This window comes from Anomaloglossus baeobatrachus, chromosome 8 (assembly GCF_048569485.1).
Source record: "Anomaloglossus baeobatrachus isolate aAnoBae1 chromosome 8, aAnoBae1.hap1, whole genome shotgun sequence".
In the NCBI taxonomy this organism is placed as follows: Eukaryota; Metazoa; Chordata; class Amphibia; order Anura; family Aromobatidae; genus Anomaloglossus; species Anomaloglossus baeobatrachus.
Window position 1 is genome coordinate 255,081,447 of NC_134360.1, and position 15,181 is coordinate 255,096,627.

Genomic DNA, 15,181 nt, shown 5'->3' on the forward strand with positions numbered 1-15,181 from the left:
TGTCTCACACGAGGAGCAAGGCTCCAAAGCTGTATTCAGCATGCGCTGCATGTAAGCTCCTGCTGCCTGAACCGAGCATATTCCCACATTGTGATGCCTGCTCTAACCTGGCGGTTCCTCAGCCTGGAGTCTCACCCCCAGTGGTCTCTCAGGCTGCCCCTGCTCCTGTGGCTGATCCCCCGGCTTGGGTAGAATCCTTTTCTAGGTCTATCTCCCAGTCTTTTGCTGACTCCATGGGACTTCTGTCCAGGACTTTGCTGAACATGCATCAGCCCCTTTCACAGGGTGCCTCTGCTGCTAGGGGTCTCTCAGGACCGGAGCTCACAGAGGATTCATCTTCTGGTTCCAGACCCCGTCCTTCTAAGAAGAGACGTAGGGTTCCCTCTCCTTCCTCATCCCGCGGCTCTGATTCAAGAGCTGACTCGCAGAATGAGGAGGATGCCTTTACGGGGGGCTCGGAGGTTAACTCCATGTACCCCATTGATCTGTCCGAAAGTGACTCAGATGTTAGTGATTCGATTGCGTCCATTAATTCTGTACTGGATCTCAATCCGCCAGTATCAGAGGAGCAACCCTCTCTGGCAGAAAAGCACCAGTTTACCTCGCCTAAGAGAGTAAAGAGTAAAGAGTGTGTTCTTTAACCACTCCAGTTTTCAGGCCACTGTGACCAAGCCCAGGGCCTGTCCTGACAAACGCTTCCCAAAGCTTGGTTCTGATGACCGCTTTCCCTTTCCACCTGAGGTGGTCAAGGAGTGGGCTCATTCCCCAAAGGTAGACCCTCCGGTGTCTAGGCTCTCAGCCCGGACCGTTGTGTCGGTGGCTGACGGCACCTCACTTAAGGATTCCACTGACCGTCAGATTGACCTTCTGGCCAAATCCGTATATGAAGCGGCGGGGGCCTCGTTCTCACCGACTTTTGCAGCAGTGTGGGCTCTCAAAGCCATCTCTGCTTCTCTAGAGGGGATGCATTCCCTCACCAGGGAATCTATGCCCGAAATGGTTACCTTAACTTCCCAAGCTTCAGCTTTTTCATCCTATGCCATGTCTGCGATGCTGGAGGCCTCTCACCGCACTGCGGTGGCTTCGGCTAATTCCCTCGCTATCCGCAGGATCTTGTGGCTTCGAGAGTGGAAGGCAGATGCTTCTTCAAAGAAGTACCTTGCGGGGCTCCCTTTTGCTGGGTCCCGGCTGTTCGGTGAACAGCTGGATGAAATTATTAAGGAAGCTACTGGCGGGAAGAGTACTTCCATGCCACAAACCAAAACTAGTAAACCTGTCCAGGGCAGGAATCAGTCGAGGTTTCGTTCTTTTCGTTCCTCCAACTGGTCGTCCTCTAAGCCCTCGGCCTCGTCCACTAACTCAGCCAAGGACCAGAAATCCAACTGGCGCCCAAAAGCGCGTCCACAGAAGACCGCAGGAGGTGCTGCCGCCAAGGCAGCCTCCTCGTGACTATCTGTCCGCGCCAGCAACGTCCTTAGTCGGTGGCAGGCTCTCCCACTTTAGCGACGCGTTGTTTCAAGGTTGTCACCTTTTTTGGTTTTTCATCAAGACAAGGTGGTTCTCCGTCCGACTCCAGACTTTCTTCCAAAGGTGGTTTCTCCTTTCCACCTTAACCAGGACATTACCCTACCTTCCTTTTGTCCTGCTCCTGTTCATCGCTTTGAAAAAGCGCTGCATACTCTGGATCTGGTGCGTACTCACAGGTCGGCGCAAGGGCCTCTCTGCTTCTAAGCCGACCTTAGCCCGTTGGATTAGGTCGACCATTTCGGCCTACCTGTGTTCTCAGGTGCCTCCCCCACCGGGGATCAAGGCACACTCGACCAGAGCTGTCGGTGCCTCTTGGGCTTTCAGGCACCAGGCTAAGGCTCAACAAGTTTGTCAGGCTGCCACTTGGACTAGCCTGCATACCTTCTCGAAGCACTACCAAGTGCATGCTCATGCTTCGGCAGATGCGAGCTTGGGCAGACTCATCCTTCAGGCGGCTGTCGCCCACTTGTGAAGTTAGGTTCTGCTTACTTCTTAGTTTTTCTGTTTATTCCCACCCATGGACTGCTTTGGAACGTCCCATGGTCTGGGTCTCTCATAGGAACGATAAAGAAAAAGAGAATTTTGTTTACTTACCGTAAATTCTTTTTCTTGTAGTTCCGTATTGGGAGACCCAGCTCCCTCCCTGTTGCCTGTTGGCAATTTCTTGTTCCGCGTGTTTTTCCACCGGCTGTTGTCGTGGACAGAGTCTCCGGTTGTTCCGGTTCTTGCTCTGTTTTTACTTGTGGGTGGCTATTCTCCTTCAGCTTTTGCACTAAACTGGCTAAGTCTGCTCGTCAGGGGGTGTATAAGCTCAGAGGGAGGAGCTACACTTTTAAGTGTAGTACTTTGTGTGTCCTCCGGAGGCAGAAGCTAAACACCCATGGTCTGGGTCTCCCAATATGGAACTATAAGAAAAAGAATTTACGGTAAGTAACAAAATTCTCTTTCTTTATCGTTCCTATGGGAGACCCAGACCATGGGGTGTATAGCTTCTGCCTCCGGAGGACACACAAAGTACTACACTCAAACGTGTAGCTCCTCCCTCCTAGCATATACACCCCCTGGTAGCCAGCCCTAGCCAGTTCAATGCTTTGTGTTCAGGAGGTCACACACACACATGCATTCTCTGATTTTTGATTTTTTGGATCAAAGTTTTGGAAGAAAAGCGGGTCCAATCTGGACTCCCGGCTTGTCCCTTCTCACCCCACTGTGTCGGCGGTGCTGTTAAGGTTGACTTTACAAGGCTGGAGCCTTCACATGCCGCGCTCCTTCGCCATCCCTTGGGGCCCTGGCTTGAAGTGGGAGCCATCACGGTTCTCACTGCTTTGCAGGAGACCGGTCTCCATCCGCAGCCCTGTTCAGGATCCTGTCGGACGGAGCGTTTAAAGGTACTTTCACACATCCGGACTTTTGCTCTGCGGCACAATACGGCGTTCTGCAGAAAAACCGCAACCGGCTTTTGTAACGCCGATTGCGGTTTTTTTTTGCATTGACTTACATTAGTGCCGCATTGTGCCGTAGGGGCTTGCGTTCGGTCCGGTTTTTGCCGCATGCGGCAGATTTAGCCGATGCGGCGGCCGGATCGAACGTACCCTGCAACGTTTTTTGCTCCGGCAAAAAACACCGCATCGCGCCGCATCCGGCCGCTGCGGCGCATTTTTCAATGCATCCCTATGGAGGCCGGATGCGGCGCGATGCGGAAAAAACCGCATCCGGTCGCCGCATGCGGTATTTTCCACTGCGCATGCTCAGTAGCATGCCGCAACCGGAAAAAACCGGACCGGCCGCATGTAAAAACTGATGCAAAGGATGCGGTGTTTTCACCGCATCCGTTGCATAGTTTTCACAGCCGGATTGAGCCGCAGGGCTCAAACCGGATGTGTGAAAGTAGCCTAAGGGTATGTGCGCACGTTGCTTTTTACCTGCTTTTTACCTGCTTTTTTGCTGCTTTTTCTTCTGCGCTGTTTAATGCCAAAATGGATGTGTTCTTCTATTCAAGCAAAGTCTATGGGAATTTGGGTTTCTTGTTCACACTATGTTGTTCAAAATGCTGCCTTTTTGAGGCAGATCTTTGGTCAAAAACTCAGCTTTGCAGTGCAAAACCCAAATGGCAAAAACAATTGACATGTTGCTTCTTTGAAAAGCTGAGTTTTTGACCAAAGTTCTGCCTCAAAAAGGCAGCATTTTGAACAACATAGTGTGAACAAGAAACCCAAATTCCCATAGACTTTGCTTGAATAGAAGAACACATCCATTTTGGCATTAAACAGCGCAGAAGAAAAAGCAGCAAAAAAGCAGGTAAAAAGCAACGTGCGCACATACCCTAACCCCCCCAGGGACCTGGCACCTGCGTCTCAAAAGCTAAGTATGAGACGTTTGTACCACAGAAAGTGGTCTTTCCAGGGTCCCCTGTACTTTATTTATTGGGGGGAGTGTATTATATGTCTGGGGTAACATTTCCGGCCGGTTCTCCAGTTTTCACTGGAGAACCGCGCCGATAGTGCCTGCTCGTCGGCCGCATGTTTAAATCTAGGCCCCGGCTTCGCCTGAGGCCTAGTTTCGGTTTCACTCCCCCTGCATGTCAGTCATGCAGAGGGACGGTGTGGCTCCGCCCAGCGGCAGTTCAGCACAGGGAATGGAACCCCTCACTGAGGAAGGATTCCCTCCCCTGTATACCTCATTTGCCCGCTCTGAGTAGGCCCCGCCCCCTTGCCTCGCTCCGGTCGCCATTTTCTCAGCGTTCTCAGTGTCTGCATAGGCACAGAGATACCACATTGTCACAAATGGGGGCCAGGGCTGGGGGACTGGAGGGCACGGAAATGTATGTTAAACGGTCTGGCAGCCACAACCTCCAGTTGTGCAGCTGCTTATATTCTCTGTTTACATACTCTGCTGTGGGTCATTCTGGAGATGCATTCCCTCACAGAGCCCCCACTTCTGCAGCATGTCTCACATCAGAGCAAGGCTGCAAGGCTGTTCTTAATAGGCACTGCATGTACACTCGTACTGCCTGTACCGAGCACATAAACACAGTGGTCCCTCAGCCTGGAGGCTCGTCAGTGGTCCCTCCAGCTGCTCCGGGGGTGCTGAGCATGCATTAGCCCCCTTCTCAGGGCGCTTCGGCTGCTACGCTCGCTCAGCAAGCTCTTAGAGGTCTCTTCATCTGGTTTCAGACCCCGTCCTCCTAAAATGGAGACGCAGGGTCCCCTGTCCTTCCCCGTCCCGCAGCTCTGATTCACGAGCTGACTCACTGGACGAGGAGGATGTCTTTACTGGGGGCTCGGACGCTACTTAATGTACCATTGATCTGTCCGAAGGTGACGCAGATGCTAATGATTTGATTGCGTCCATTATATTTGTACTGGACCTCAATCCGCCTGTATCAGGGGAGTATCCCTCTCTGGCAGAAAGGCATCAGTATACCTTAAGAGAACAAGGAGTGTGTTCCTTAACCACTCCAGTTTTCAGCCCACTGTGACCAAGCCCAGAGCCTGTCCTGACAGACGCTCCCAAAGCGTGGTTCTGATGACGTTTTCCTCCTTCCACCAGAGGTGGTCAAGGAGTGGGCTCATTCACCAAGGGTGGTCCCTCCGGTGTCTAGTATTTCAGCCCGGATAGTTGTATCAGTGGCTGACGGCACCTCTCTAAGGATCCCCCTGTACATTAATTCTGTACTGGACCTCAATCCGCCAGTATCAGAGGAGCAAACTTCTCTGGCAACAGGACACCAGTTTACCTTGCCTAAGAGAATAAGGAGTGTGTTCCTTAACCACTCCAGTTTTCAGGCCACTGTGACCAAGCCCAGGGTCTGCTCTGGCAAACGCTTCCTAAAGCGTGGTTCTGATGGCAGTTTTCCCCTTCCACCAGCGGTGGTCAAGGAGTGGGCTCATTCACCAAAGGTGGTCCCTCCGGTGTTTAGACTCTCAGCCCGAACGTTGTATCAGTGGCTGATGGCTCTTCACTTACGGTTTTGCTGTCCGCCAGGTTGTCCTTCTGGCCAAATCTGTATGGAGCAGGGGCCTCGTTCTCCCCATTTGCAGCAGTGCGGCTTTCAAGCCATCTCTGCTTCTCTAGAGGAAATGCATTCCCTCATAGGGACTCTTTGCCCGAAATGGTTGCCTTAACTTCCAGACTTCAGTCTTTTCATTTTATACCATGTGTGCCATGCTGGAGACTCTCACCGCACTGCGGTGGCCTCGGCTAATTTTCTCGCTATCCGCAGGCTCCTGTGGCTTCGGAAGTGGAAGGCGGATGCTTCTAAAGAAGTTCCTTGCTGGGCTCCCTTTTGCTGGGACCAGACTGTTCGGGAACAACTGGATGAAATTATTAAGGAAGCTCTTGGCGGGAAGAGTTTCTTCCATGCCACAAACCTAAACCAGGAAACCTGTCCAGGGCAGGTTTCAGTCGAGGTTTCGTTCTTTTTGTTCCTCCATCTGATCGTTCTCTAAGCCCTCGGCCTCGTCCACTGGCTCAGCCAAGGATCGTAAACCCAAATGGCGCACGAGAAGACCGCAGGAGATGCTGCCACTAAGTCAGCCTCCTCCTGGCTATCTGGCCACGCCAGCAACGTCCTTGGTCGGTGGCAGGCTCTCCCACTTGGCGACGTATGGTTTTAACACGTCTCCGATCAGTGGGTGCGAGATACCATCTCCCACGGCTACAGGATAGAATTCTATCCAGCCCGCCAAACAGATTTTTTTCTGTCAACTCCCCTCTGCTCCAAGGCCGCCGCCTTCTCACAGGCTGTGGCATTCTTGCAGGCCACTGGAGTAATTGTACCGGTTCCCGGCTGGGAGCGGTTCTGAGATTTCTGCTTAAATCTATTCTACTACCCGAGGAGGGCGGTGCCTTCCGACCTGGATCTCAAGCTTCTCAAGCATGTTCAGGTGCGGCAGTTTCGCATAGTCTCTGCGGTCAATCAATGACCCAAGGAGACTCCCTAGCATCCATCGACATCAGAGATGCCTATCTGCATGTGCCAATCGCAGTTTCACTCCAGCGTTGGCTACGTTTTGCAATCAGAATGGTCCAATTCGTGGCTCTTCCCTTGGGGTTAGCCACGGCCCCTCGAGTATTCTCAAGGTCGGGGCAGCTGTGCTTGCGGTCCTGCACCTCTAGGGGTTGGCAGTGATCCTTTTGTCCAGGACAGCCTTCTAGTCTGGGCTTCATTCAGTGCAGACTGTTAGCGGAGTGCCTCGCTCACTCTCGCCACTCTAACCAATTCGGGTGGTTTGTCATTCTGTCCAAGTCCACTCTGACTTCGACCCAGAAGTTCACATACCCAGGGACGCAATTCGAGACTCTGACGGCACTTGTGAACCTGCCCTTAGTCAAACAGCAGTCCCTCCGCTGGCGGTCGACGTCGTTCCATCAGGCACCTAATACAGGTGCTGGATCACATGGTGGTGTCAATGGAAGCAATTCCCTTGCCCAGTTCCATCTGCGTCCTCTGCGGCTGGATATTTTCCGCTGTTGGATCAAGCGGACTTCCTCCTTCCACGGGGTGGTGGCTTCGCCACAGACCAGGGGCTCTTTTCAGCGGTGGCTTCGTCCCCTCTGTCTCAGGGACGCTCCTTCCTGGCTCCGTCCCGGGTGATCCTCACCAAAATGCTAATCTATCTGGCTGGGGAGCAGTTTATCTCCACCATGGAGCGCAGGGCACTTGGACTCTGTCCGAATCAGCCCTCTGGATCAATGTGCTGGAAATCAGAGCTGTGTTTCTAGCTCTCTAAGCCTTTCACCATCTGTTGGCGGCCAGGCACATTCGAGTCCAGTCAGACAACGCTACAGCATTTGCCTACTTCTTCAGTGGACGGAGGACTCCTAGTCCACCATATCTGCAGCCCACATCCCAGACGTGGAAAACTGGGAGGCAGATTGTCTCAGCCGTCAAACCGTGGCTCCACGATCCTCAGGTTTTTGCGGCAGACGCACTGGTTCAAGTTTGGTCCCAGTTTTGTCTGTCTTACGTGTTTCACCCTCTAGTTCTTGCCCAGAGTCCTGCGCAAGATCAGAAAGGAGGGCCGTCGGGTCATTCTCATTACTCCAGACTGACCCAGGCAAGCTTGGTACCCTGACCTGCTCCGTCTGTCCGTAGAGGTGCCATAGCATCTCCCGGACGGCCCAGACCTTCTCTCACGAGGTCCGTCCTTCCGCCAGAACCTGCGGCTCTCAGGTTGACGGCGTGGCGTTTGAGTCATGGATCTTGGTGACTTCTGGTATCCCTCCAGAAGTCATCTCCACTATGACTCGAGCTCGGAAGTATCCTTTGGCCTTTTGGCCTTGCCGACCCTCCTGTCCCTTCTACAGTCCGGTCTGCAGCTAGGACTATCCCTCAATTCTCTTAAGGGACAGGTCTAGGCTCTGTCAGTGTTGTGCCAGCGGCGTATCGCCCGGCTGGCCCAGGTGCGCTCCTTCATGCAGGGCGCATCTCACATCATTCCGCCTTACCGGCGGCCCTTAGAGCCATGGGACCTTAATTCGGTCCTCACGGCTTCCGGAAACCCCCCTTTGAGCCTCTTAGGGAGGTTTCTTTGTTTAGTCTTTCACAGAAAGTGGTCTTTCTAGTGGCCATGAATTCCCTCAAGGGAGTCTCTGTTGTGGCTGCACTCTCTTCGGAGCCCTCCCTTCATCAAGACAAGGTGGTTCTCCGTCCGACTCCGGACTTTCTCCCTAAGGTGGTTGCTGTTTCCACCTTAACCGGAGCATTTTCCCTGCCTTCCTTTTGTCCGGCTCCTGTTCATCGCTTTGAAAGGGCGTTGCATACTCTGGATCTGGTGCGGGCGCTCCGGATCTATGTGTCTCGCACCGCTGTTCTTAGGCGGTGCACCTCTCTTTTGTGCTGACCGCTGGTCAGCGTAAGGGCCTTTCGGCATTTAAGCCGACCCTGGCTCGTTGGTTTACGTCGGCCATTTCCGATACCTACCAGTGTACTCAAGTACCTCTCCCGCCGGGGATCAAGGCACACTTGACCAGAGCTGTCGGTGCCTCTTAGGCTTTCAGGCCCAGGCTACGGCTCAGCAGGTCTGTCAGACTGCCACTTGGACTAGTCTGCATACCTTTTCGTAGCACTACTAAGTGCATGCTCCTGCTTCGGCAGATGCGAGTTTGGGCAGACGCATCCTTCAGGCGGCTGTCGCCCATTTGTGAAGTTAGGTTTCGCCTACTTCTCAGTTTTTCTGTTTATTCCCACCCATGGACAGCTTTGGAACGTCCCATGGTCTGGGTCTCCCATAAGGAACGATAAAGAAAAAGAGAATTTTGTTACTTACCGTAAATTCTTTTTCTTATAGTTCCGACATGGGAGACCCAGCACCCTCCCTGTTGCCTGTTGGCAGGTTTCTTGTTCCGTGTGTTATCACCGGCTGTTGTTGTAGACGGAGGTCCCGGTTGTTCCGGGTTTTGCTCTGTCTCTTCTTGTGGGTGGATGTCCTCCTTCAGCTTTTGCACTAAACTGGCTAGGACTGGCTACCAGGGGGTGTATATGCTAGGAGGGAGGAGCTACACGTTTGAGTGTAGTACTTTGTGTGTCCTCCGGAGGCAGAAGCTATACACCCATGGTCTGGGTCTCCCAATACGGAACTATAAGAAAAAGAATTTATGGTAAGTAACAAAATTCTCTTTTTTGTTAATGAAGATTAGCTATTTTAATACTTTTTTAAATACTTTGTTACTTTGCAGCATTTTTCTGACGCCTGTTTTTTGCACAGTATTTTTTACACCCTATATAAAGATGTGACTATTCTGACATTTCGTTAGTTTTTGGAGCAAATGTATTGTTGTCTTTTGTTTTATTTTCTCCAAATAATATTTGTTTTCCCTTTTTGCACTTACCCGTCATCGTTCTTCTTACATTCACTGGAATTAAGCTGTGGTCAATGAAGAAACAAAATGTATCGCTGATATGGTGTCAAAACAGAAGACCAGTTCTAAAAGGAAAATGATTTGTAAGCGGCGCATAACCAGACCTGTGTGTCACATGGATTTGGTGAGACGCGGTAGAGTCGCCCCGGTACTTCCAGCATCGGTGAAGAGCGACTTGCGGGACCTTCTCTCCATATCCTCGTTATTGGTTTCCGAATTGGAAAGTAGCTTCTATAAACGATTCGGTCGAAGTTTTCAGTATACGCGTTATGGCTTCTATTCTCTGCTCGAGGTCCTCAGGTCAGTGTCGGACTTTGTGCAAGTGCAGCAGACCCGAGCTGGATCATTACTGATGCTGAAGACGTCTGCTAGTGTTTGGACTCCTACTGTTACTAGCGGAACATTAAAATGTGAGTATCAACGATTATCAATGTTATTATTGATACTATATATTGGAAATTTGATAACCTCTTTTATACTTTTCATATTCTAGACTCAAATGTTCAACATTCAAATCCTGGAACAGTCTTCAAAGAGGCGAACAGTTATAAAAATGTGCAACAAAACGCTGCCAAAACGTCAGTTGTTGCGGCCAGTCCGTTGGCCTCTGAAGCCCCCCAGTCAGCTGGCGTTACGACCTTGGATATGCTGTTTATGGCAGCAGAGAAGGAATACTATGCCAACAAGTGTTCTGCTGCTCAGAGTCCCAACGCAGGAAACACGCGTTCTGAAATGGTTTGTCCTCGCGTAATAACTGAAAATTCAGTTTTAGAGGATGGCACGTCAAGCTCTCTGCCGTCAAATAGTGCAGAAGGGACCGCGAACAGACAAGTCATTAGTCCTACACCTCAGATTGAAACCGATGTTGATAAAAGTCTAAACTTGGACACAGGTGCTATAAAGACTGATATAGCAGAATCCAGGACAGACGGCAGTCTACACGGGCTAGAAAACAAGGTACAGGTTGTGTCTCTGTAGGATAGTCTGCTTCAGGAAGCCTGTGTTCAGGGATTCTGGATTAAAGAATTATTGTCATGTACTTTTATGGATAGAATTGCAATGGACTTGTGCAAGCAAGCAATTTTACAATAAACCTTTAATTGAATTTATTTTTTTTTACTATTTAAACCCTGTTGTCTAGGTTTAACAGTTTAGAAGCCGTGGCCAGATATATGCAACACTTACAAGCTCTTTCCAGTGTTGCTTGTAAGCACTGCTCTGAGGCATACCCAGATCGCTGGAGTGCACTGATATTATTTATTACTATTATTATTATAGCGCCATTTATTCCATGGCACTTTACATGTGAAAAGGGTGTGCATAATGGGGACACAATAATCATAAACAGAACAAGGCACAGACAGGTACAGGAGGAGAGGACCCTGCCCGCGAGGGCTCATAGCCTACAAGGGATAGGTGAGGATACATTAGGTGAGGGTAGAGCTGATAGTGCAGTGCAGTATCAGACTGAGGGTTACGGCAGGTTGTAGACTTGCCAGAAGAGGTGGGTCTTCAGGTTCCTTTTGAAGCTTGTCAAGGTAGGCGAGAGTCTGATGTGTTGTGGCAAAGCATTCCAGAGTATGGGGGAGGCACAGGAGAAATCTTGCACGATTGTGGTAAGGAGAGATAAGAGGGAAGTAGAGAAGGAGATCTTGTGAGGATCGAAGGTTGCGTGCAGGTAAGTACCGGGAGACTAGGTCACAGATGTAAGGAGGAGACGGGTTGTGGATGGCTTTGTAGGTCAAGGTGAGGGTTTTGAACTGGAGTCGTTGGGCAATGGGAAGCCAGTGAAGGGATTGGCAGAGAGGAGAGGTCGGCAAGTAACGGGGGGACAGGTGGATTAATCAGGCAGCATAGTTTGGAATAGATTGTAGGGGTGCAAGACTGTTAGAAGGGACGCCAGAGACCAGGGGATTGCAATAGTCCAGACAGGAGATCGGGGCCTGCACTATTGTTTTCATCATCTTGGAAAAGGAATGTACGGATCCGGGAAATATTTTTGAGTTGGAGGCGGCAGGAGGTGAAGAGGGCTTGGATTTGCGGCTTGAAGGAGAGAGCAGAGTCTAGAGTTACTCCCGGGCAGTCAGCACATTGGACTTGGGAGAGTGAGCAGCCATTGACATTGATGGATATGTCAGGTGGGGGAGTTGAGTGAGTAGGAGGAAAGATGAATTCTGATTTCTTTGTCGCTCCTAATTGGGAGACCCAGACAATTGGGTGTATAGCTATGCCTCCGGAGGCCACACAAAGTATTACACTAAAAGTGTAAAGCCCCTCCCCTTCAGCCTATACACCCCCCGTACTGCTACGGGCTCATCAGTTTTTATGCTTTGTGCGAAGGAGGTCAGACATCCACGCATAGCTCCACAGCTTAGTCAGCAGCAGCTGCTGACTATGTCGGATGGAAGAAAAGAGGGCCCATAACAGGGCCCCCAGCATGCTCCCTTCTCACCCCACTCTTGTCGGCGGTGTTGTTAAGGTTGAGGTATCCATTGCGGGTACGGAGGCTGGAGCCCACATGCTGCTTTCCTTCCCCATCCCTCAATTAGGGCTCTGGGTGAAGTGGGATCCCATCGGTCTCCAGGCACAGGAGACCGTGCTCCATCCACAGCTCCTGAGGACCCTGCTGGATAGGAGCCGAGTATCGTTCAGGGACATGGCCCTGCTACTTGGAGGTACTCTGTGTCCCCGTGGGGACCGCGCACAGCAACACTCCAGCATTGCTGGGTGTGCTAGTGCACCGGGGACAGCAGCGCTGGCTGCTTTTGTGCCACTATACACTTCAGCGTCGCTGAGTGTATTTGTGTAGGGGGACTGCCGCGCTGACCGCCGCTGCCATGGTTATCACTGCGGCGCGGCTGGGACTGTTAGTGCACCGGGGACTTCCGCGCCGACCGCGCTTATACGGCGGCCGCGCTTATAACTATAGTCCCCGGCTTCTGCGGCCTAGTCTCATTCTTTTCCCGCCCCCAGCCCTGCCAGTCAGGGGAAGGGCGGGACGCTGTACAGGTCGGCAGCACTGAGGGCTGGAGCATGCTTTGCATACTCCACCCCCCTCACTCTGCACAGTGGGGCACCAGTTCCCGCACTTTTCTGGGTCACGCCCACGGCTCCCTCCTCTCCCCAGGACGCTGGCAGCCATTCCTCTCAGCTCTGCTAACGCTGGAGAGGAGAGACAAGCTCAAAGAGACCCAGGCAGGAATTCTGGTGCCCACACAAACGCTTTGCGCAGGCGGTAAGCAGCACCTGTGGTGCTGGCCCCACTAGTGCAGAAGTGTATTTATAGTTTATATGATTATAGTCTATACTTTACACTGTAGGGTGCACTGTTGATTTGTGGCTATTTACCCTCCTGTATTGCTCAGAGGAGACAACAGCATGTCGTCCACAAATAGCAAGGGTGCCATGGCACAGACTTACTATGCTGCCTGTGCAGCATGTACGGCTATACTGCCGGCAGGTTCCACTGACCCTCATTGTGTGCAATGCTCGGCCCCTGTGGCACTTTCTCAGCCGGAGCCTCTGCTAGGGGTGGCCCAGGGAGAACCACCTGTTAACACTGTCCAGGTGACAGGGACGGAGTTTGCAGTTTTTACTGAAAGACTTTCTGAGACTATGGCTAAGATATTAGAAGCCTTGCAGTCCAGGCCGGCATCTCAAGCCAGGGGCACTGTGGTATCATTGTCCCCTGGTTCCCCTCAGTTGGAACAGCAATGTCTTCCCGGGGTGTCTCATGGATCCCAGGGTGAGGTCTCTGACACGGACCGCAGCCCCAGACCGATTAAGCGAGCTCGCTATGAAATCCCCTCGACATCATCACAATGTTCAGGGTCTCAGCGAGAGAACTCTCTGTATGATGAAGCGGAGGTAGCTGATCAGGATTCTGATCCTGAAGCCGCTCTCAACCTTGATACTCCTGATGGGGACACCATAGTGAATGATCTTATTGCGTCCATCAATGAAATGTTGAATATTTCTCCCTCAGCTCCTCCAGTGGAGGAGTCAGCTTCTCAGCAGGAGAAATTCCGTTTCAGGTTTCCCAAGCGTACAAAGAGTATGTTTCTGGAACTCTGACTTCAGAGAGGCAGTCCAGAAACACCGAGCTTATCCAGATAAGCGTTTTTCCAAGCGCCTTAAGGATACACGTTACCCTTTTCCCCCTGACGTGGTCAAGGGCTGGACTCAGTGTCCCAAGGTGGATCCTCCAATCTCCAGACTTGCGGCTAGATCCATAGTTGCAGTGGAAGATGGGGCTTCACTCAAGGATGCCACTGACAGACAGATGGAGCTCTGGTTGAAATCCATCTATGAAGCTATCGGCGCGTCTTTTGCTCCAGCATTCGCAGCCGTATGGGCACTCCAAGCTATCTCAGCTGGTCAGGCGCAAATTGACACACTCACGTACGTCTGCGCCGCAGGTGGCGTCCATAACCTCTCAAACGTCGGCATTTGCGTCCTACGCTATTAATGCTGTCCTGGACTCTGCGACCCGTACGGCGGTTGCAGCCGCCAATTCGGTGGTAATACGCAGGGCCTTGTGGCTGCGGGAATGGAAGGCAGATTCGGCTGCCAAAAAGTGCTTAACTGGATTGCCATTTTCTGGCGACCGTTTGTTTGGTGAGAGATTGGATGAAATCATCAAACAATCCAAGGGAAAGGAAACATCCTTACCCCAAGCCAAACCAAAAACACCCCAACAGAGGAGGGGACAGTCGAGGTTTCGGTCCTTTCGGGGTGCGGGCAGGTCACAATTCTCCTCGTCCAAAAGGCCTCAGAAGGATCAGAGGAACGCCGACGCATGGCGGTCTAAATCACGCCCTAAAAAGACCGCCGGAGGTGCCGCTACCAAGGCGGCTTCCTCATGACTTACGGCCTCCTCACACCGCATCCTCGGTCGGTACCTGGCTGCCACAAGTAAAAGACCGTTGGGTGAGAGACATTTTGTCTCACGGTTACAGGATAGAGTTCAGCTCTCGTCCTCCGACTCGATTCTTCAGAACATCTCCGCCTCCCGAGCGAGCCTAGGCTCTTCTGCAGGCGGTGGGCATTCTGAAGGCAGAAGGAGTGGTGGTCCCGGTTCCTCTTCAGCAACAGGGTCACGGTTTCTACTCCAACCTGTTTGTGGTTCCAAAGAAGGACGGGTCCTTCCGTCCTGTTTTGGACCTAAAACTGCTCAACAAACACGTAAGGACCAGGCGGTTCCGGATGGAATCCCTCCGCTCCGTCATCGCCTCAATGTCCCAAGGAGATTTCCTAGCATCGATCGATATCAAGGATGCTTATCTCCACCTACCAATTGCTCCAGAGCATCAGCGCTTCTTGCGCTTCGCCATAGGAGACGAACACCTTCAGTTCGCGGCACTGCCGTTCGGCCTGGCGACAGCCCCAAGGGTTTTCACCAAGGTCATGGCTACAGTAGTTGCGGTCCTCCACTCTCAGGGTCACTCAGTGATACCTTACTTAGACGATCTGCTGGTCAAGGCACCCTCTCAAGAGGCATGCCAACACAGCATCAACGTTACTCTGGAGATTCTCCAGAGTTTCGGGTGGATCATCAATTTTCCAAAGTCAAATCTGACACCGGTCCAATCGCTGACATATCTTGGCATGGAGTTTCATACTCTTCCAGCGATAGTGAAGCTTCCGCTGGACAAACAGCGTTCACTACACACAGAGGTACAATCTCTCCTTCAAGGTCGGTCACACCCCTTGAGGCACCTCATGCACTTCCTGGGGAAGATGGTGGCAGCAATGGAAGCAGTCCCTTTCGCGCAGTTTCACCTGCGTCCTC

At 51.9% G+C, this 15,181-nt stretch overlaps 1 protein-coding gene across 4 annotated transcripts in view; it reads left to right on the forward strand.

Moving 5' to 3' along the window:
* TDRD5 (tudor domain containing 5) overlaps window positions 1-15,181 on the forward strand; it is a 198,646-nt gene that overhangs the window by 22,407 nt on the left and 161,058 nt on the right. For all 4 annotated transcript variants that reach the window (XM_075320571.1, XM_075320573.1, XM_075320572.1 and 1 more), the window contains 2 exons: window positions 9,396-9,800; window positions 9,884-10,347. In XM_075320571.1, the coding sequence (XP_075176686.1) occupies window positions 9,396-9,800; window positions 9,884-10,347 (869 nt within the window). The remainder of the gene's footprint in view (window positions 1-9,395; window positions 9,801-9,883; window positions 10,348-15,181) is intronic.